At 52.8% G+C, this 6,000-nt stretch overlaps 1 protein-coding gene across 1 annotated transcript in view; it reads right to left on the bottom strand.

The window, feature by feature from the left end:
• Positions 1-4,064: 4,064 nt before the first annotated feature.
• Positions 4,065-6,000, bottom strand: part of DMRT1 (doublesex and mab-3 related transcription factor 1) — a 107,365-nt gene continuing 105,429 nt past the window's right edge. The window contains exon 5 of the mRNA XM_059142250.1: positions 4,065-5,256. Coding sequence (XP_058998233.1) covers positions 5,102-5,256 — 155 coding nt within the window. The 3' untranslated portion in view covers positions 4,065-5,101. The remainder of the gene's footprint in view (positions 5,257-6,000) is intronic.

Genomic DNA, 6,000 nt, shown 5'->3' with positions numbered 1-6,000 from the left:
CTAGGTAGAACTGTGACAGTTATTAACAGCGGAAGGGTGAAAGAGAATGTGCGTATGTCACTCTTTCTCTTGGCGCACAATCTCGTGGTGTGTATATTTAAAAGCTGGGAATGCAGACGCCCTGGCTGAGAAGCCAAGGATGTTCTGACTCCCAAGTCCAGGAGTCCTGGGGGATGTTCCTCCCCGCAAAACGAAACAAAACAAAACAACAATAACAACAAAAAACCAAAACAAAGAAAAAACCCCACTTAATCAAAAGGACAGTTTCACATTGTCCCGGATGTAGAATGCGGCAGGAAATTTTCTGCTTTGCTGGCTTCTCATGGAGGGGGAGGTCAGGGTTCTTACTTTCCGTTTCAATCGTGACCACGGTGACGCTGGAGGCCGGGGGCGTGCAGAAAGCCCGGTGCATGCAGCAAAATGAGCCCCCTCTGCCCGCGCGTGAACTTCTCGGCTCTCATCCCGTCCGCGCCTCTAGGCATTGCTCTCTCTGGCCAGCTTCAAACTGAAAGTGGGGAACGAATGTCCGGTGAGGCGGTGGGGCAACCAGCAATTGATCGCTTGAGGTGACAATAATGCCCTTGTTCTCCCTCAATTAAATGGGGGAGAGACTCCGGCGCGCCTCTCACAGCCTCTCACAGCATCCCCGTAGCTAGCCTCTGGGGCGCAGGGTCGAGGGCACCGCCGCGCGCGCGGACTGGGGGTGGGGTGGGGGTGTTGAATAAACACGTCTGGCGGGCCTGGAGACAGGGCTGGGCACAAGGAGAGTTAAGGACGGTCCTGTCCCCACACCATTGGGCAGTGGGCAGCCTGAGGATCGTTAAGGGCCAAGGCATTCTTAAGTAAAGGGGGCATAGACCAGCCCTCAGGCCCTGTGCAGACGGCAGGTGCTACTGCTGGCTCGGTGCTTCATGTTCTCGAACTTTCGAAACCATCAGGGGCTCACGCCTGGGCGAGAGCACTCCCACTCGCGCAGGTGCCTCAGACCCCGTCCAAACACTAGGCCGTGCCCGCCGCCAACCTTTCGGGGTGGGCTGAGGGGTGTCGCTCCAGCTTTGCTGGAGGGGCCCACGGAGCGCCCACCTCTGCCCCGAGCTTCGCAGGGGAAAGTGGGAAAGCGCATCCTCAAGGCGCTCCCCAGGAGGACAGACCCCGGCCCGCTTCCCCAGGAGGTCCTGGGCAAGGCCTCTCCCTCCTCGAGGGCGTGAGGGGGATGGGGCTCCCGGGCCCGTCCGGACCCCCCCCCCCCACGCCGGGCAGCAGGGCCCGGGGTGCCCTTGGGGCGCCGGTGCTGTCCCTACAGCACTTTGTCGAAGGCTCGCCGTGGGCGGCCTGCAAACCCTGTCCGCCTTCTGAGCGAAGGGGGAAAAAATAGCATGTCCTCCCCAAAGGAAAATGCGAGCAGCGCGGGCCAAGAACATCCTAAAGACGTTTCCCCTGAGCCTTCAGCCTTCAAAGCAGAACAGAAAGGCCACGGAAATCTTTTTAGGTGCTCTGAGCAACACCGAAGGGGCATGGAAAGTTTCTTTTCACCGCTGCTCGCTCTCGGGGCCTTGGTTCACTCCTTCCCCGGGACCAGCCGCTCAGCCAGGACACCCTTCGCCCCCCGGCCTCCCCTCTCGCCCCGCGGCCCCGGAACTAAGTCCCGCGGCGGGGGAAGCGCGCGACGGCGCGGGATTCCGGGAAAGACGCCCCAGCTCAACGCCGGGGGCCCGGGGATAGTGGGAAACGGCGGGCGCCACCCACGCCCCAGGGGCCCTGGCGGCGAACTGCACGCACGGAAGGCCGGCCAGAGGCGGGAGAGTAACGCTGGGAGACGCGGGGTGGCGGCCTCGTAAGGCGCCCCACGCCCGGGCCTAGGCCGGGGCGCTCGGCTCTCACCGCCTGCTCCGGAGCCTCGTGGGCGGGGCGACTTCCGGGGCGCTTGGGGCTCCGCCCACCCAGCCAGCGCCCCGCCCGCTGCGCTCTTCGCCCCGCCCACCCGCTCCGGGCGCTCCCCGGCCGGCGGGGCCGCATTTCCGAACCCGTGGAAAGTCAGCGGTAGAGAAGGGAGGGGAGTGGGCGAAGTCGCGGCTGAGCGAGATCGCTCGTGTTTCTGTGAAGGGGCGGCCGGCAGACAGGGCCGAGAAAAGTCCCTCTTTCCATCCCCTGCCTTCAGGCATTTTTTGAGTCGCGTGGCCCTTTCCACAAAGCTCTTTTAATACAACTTGATGCAGAGCGTCAAAATGCGGGCGGTGTGCGCGTACGTGTGAGACCGGTCCGGCTCCGAAGTTCCCGGGAAGCCGAGAGGGGCTCGGTTTTTAGGCGTGCGCAGGCATCTAGGTTCCAGAGGTGCGAGGGAGACCGTGATGACGGCTCGGCGGGTCTGGCTCACGCCCCTGCCCCGAACTGCGGTTTCGCGCGTGGGTTTCGGAGCGCGCCCCCGCTATGACTGTGGCAGTGGCTGTGACAGCGAGGAAGCGGGGTCATCAGGGTCGCCCTGGGCCTGTAAGGCAGCTTTCTCTGGTGCCCGAGTCCTGCAGCTCATTAGGATGAGTGCAGGGGGCACCGGAGTGGGGCGCCGCAGGTAGTGGGGGGGACGTCGCCTCGCCCGAAGCCCCTGCAGGAGCCCGAGGTGGCCTTGGGGAAAAGCACGCGTTTCGTTTGTCCACTGCCCCACGTCGCGTGGCGGCAGCTTACCCAGCTCCCGGGAGGGGAAGGCTCGGTGAGCCTGCCTCAGTTTCCCCGCGATGCAGCAGCAGAAACTCCTGGAAAGGTTCAGGTCTGTCCTGAGCCAACGCCAGACGCACAGGGGATGCCCGACATGCCCAGACTTGCACACGCGTGTTGGGCACACTCGTACACCGCACACTCCATGGATATCGCGCGAGGAAGCGGCCTTGCTGTTACAGGTCTCCGTACAAAAGGGGGCAAAGCTTTAGAAAAGTGATTTAAATACATGTATTCAGATAGGGTTAAAACCGAGCCACAAGCCTTCCTTCTTTGCTCTACCTCGTGTTCAGAATTTGCCAAGTTCCTAACGCGGAGCACCTGCTGGGCCAGCCTGACTCCCTCCCTAGCCGTCAGTAATCACCACCACGCGGGAGGAGTGGACCTGGGGCCCGGCCTTCCAGCCAGGACTGCCCTCCTGGGGGCAGGGTAGTGCAGGGTTCAGAACCCGATTCAGCACTGGGCACTGCAGGCCAGAGGAGTCTCTCTAAAGACACGAGCTGCCCACCCGACCTGATCCCGAGACTTGGAAACCGGAGCTGGGCCCAGGGTAGAGTGGGATGGGCGCCTGGGGCCTAGAATAGGCTGGGCCACGTCTTTGACAGCACGCTGGCCATGTTTCCCCAGGCTCCCCTGACTTTTCAGAAAGGCAGGGGCACTTAAGGGGCAGCTCCCACCAACCCCATGGAAGGGGTGTGTACAGCTTCTCCAACAAAACCATCCTGCAAAATTCTTGTGTTGGGGTTCTCTCTAGAATGGCTGAGCTGGAAGAGTCCTGGATCCGCAAAGCCAGGATTATTTTTAAAAATGTAGGGGGCCCGGGCTGTGGGCAGCAAGGGCACCAAGTATCTTCAACTTGGGAAAAGCCACCATGAAGGCCTTGGGAGGCTGCGACTGTGCCGCGCACCCCGCAGCCTCCTGGCGACGCCTTCACAAAAGCTACAGCCGCCCCGAAGGGCACACGGCCCGCAGTAGCAGCGGCCTGACAAGTGTGATAAAATGATCTTCCTTAACTAAACTCGTAAAGCACTGGGCAATAAAACTCAATCTTCTGTAAAATCCAATTAAGTCATTATCTGACTGATTGTATCTTTAATTGAAAACAGAAGTGACAGTAAATTTCTGTGATATATCAGGATCAATCGATACCACTATATGATTCAGCCCCAAGAAGTGATTTATAATGTCAAACCTATATAGGTAACTCCACATTATTCTCTCTAAAACCACTGGTGGATGAAATTAAGAGTAAGTGCATTTAATAAAAAACAAGATGGTCAGGTTATTGATTACAACAGACGGGGGTGAAATCAAATAGATGTTTTCAAAGCACAGAGCGAAGAAAATACAAGTAATTTCTTTTTTCCTGTTTAATACCGCTCACCAAATATACACACAAGGAAATTCAGTCATCAATAACATTTTTATTTCAGGTACAGCTGCAACTACACAGAACAATGAATTTTTTTCCGACTAGTTTCATTTCAGGATGGCTTCTGTTACATAAGGAAGTACTCCACAAGCAATTTTTAACAAAATAATGAACTCAGAAATCCGTAGTAACTTTTAAAGATGTACTTATTTTCAAATCAGATTACAACCTAAGGTTACAAAATAGTCTAGATTGCATCCATTTTTTTCCCCCTGTAGTAGAAAGAATGTGTAGGATAAACTCTCCTATTATTCTAGAAACAAACCCAGGAATTTTGTATCGCTGAGGTTACTTTAAAATGTTTTGTTTTGAAATTACACCCTTTATAGAAAATGCAGTGGTTCTTTAGGACTTTAATGTCTTTTTCCAACTGTATTTCAATCATGTTTTTGAGTTGGGAGGATGGAGGAGAGCTTGGCTTTTCCAACAGCAACACAAACACACAGTATTTCCAATTACTCTGACCTATAGATTTCTAGAACAATCACTAAGTTTGCGTTCTTCTTCTCACTGGTCAGGCACTTGGCTAAATTTATATTTTTGCGGTTTTATTAAAATACTAAAATAGAAACATCTAAGGCACCTAAGATTTCATTTTAAAACCAGAAGTAATATCTAATTATGACACATTTAGATGCAAATGTACTCCCTGACTTTAGTGAATTATTGTATTTTTTTAAAACTACATGTAAACCAGAATCATGAAAAATGGGGGGGGGGGATACTACTATTTAACTCCATGAACAAAGCACTTAGTTCTTGCAGATGGTATCAAGGATCCTAAACTATTCCAAATGTATTTTAGCCTCTGTGCTAAGCTCTAAGGAGTATAAACCAAACACGCTCTCAACAGTTAAGTCGACATGAGTCAAGGCAAAATATTAACAACAAACCCCGTGTCTAAATGGAATAAGCCTGCTATTCCAAGTGAAGGAAACCGCCAAAGGCACCAGGCATCATTTACTCGTCCTCTTCGATGACGGGAGTGACGGCGAAGCTGCTGGGCTCGGGGGCAGACTCACATTCAAGCACTCCCTTTGTGCTCTCGTTACTAATAGGAGAGCTGCTGGAGAGGGAAACCAAGCCAGAATCTTGACTGCTGGGCGGCGAGAATACTGGGACGTGGGGAGAGACAGGGAGGGAGAAGAGTGTTAAAAGTGGCTAGTCTTTCCGCATTCAGTATTCAATTAGGTTCCAACAAAGATAGAGGCACTGTGCATTTCTATTCTGAGTTGAAAGTGTTGTTCTAGGCACTCATTAAAAACCCCAGTGTTTCTTTAGGAAAACACACACACACACACACACACACACACACACACACACACACAGTATTTCTGCACAACATCTATTCAGTTATCTGAGTTGAAGGGCAAAGTTAGGTACCAGAGTTCTGAATTTACGTGCATAAAGAGGAAAATAAAAAAACCCAGTCTTTTCCTCCTTCCCCCTCTGCGGAAACTATTTCCTCCCTTCACGGAAACCCTCCCCTTTATGTAAAGGACTCTAATAGAACTTGTCTTGTCAAATGATCTGTCTGACAAATTACCCCAAGCAAGGCTCCGGGCATGTGTTCTACCGTTTGACAGGTAACCCTAAGTTTTCCAACACGTAGCCAGCGAAGGTGATAGATTAATATACCTGGTATTTCTCTTGGGACTTACAGGGCCAAACACTTGCTATTTACGTAACTTTTGAAAACTAAAGAGTTTTGTTTTTTTTTTTTTAAATATAAAAACTTAAAGGAATACCTTCACTAAAAGAGGAGTCAGGTAGAGATTTTAAAAAAGCAAATCCGCGAATGTAAAACTCTTCTAGGACCTGACATTAAATATGAAGGATGGTAATGCGCTGAGCAATTT

This window comes from Mustela lutreola, chromosome 12, assembly GCF_030435805.1.
Source record: "Mustela lutreola isolate mMusLut2 chromosome 12, mMusLut2.pri, whole genome shotgun sequence".
Classification (NCBI taxonomy): Eukaryota; Metazoa; Chordata; class Mammalia; order Carnivora; family Mustelidae; genus Mustela; species Mustela lutreola.
Note: the sequence above shows the minus strand (reverse complement) of the source record. Positions and strands in the feature narration are given on the sequence as shown.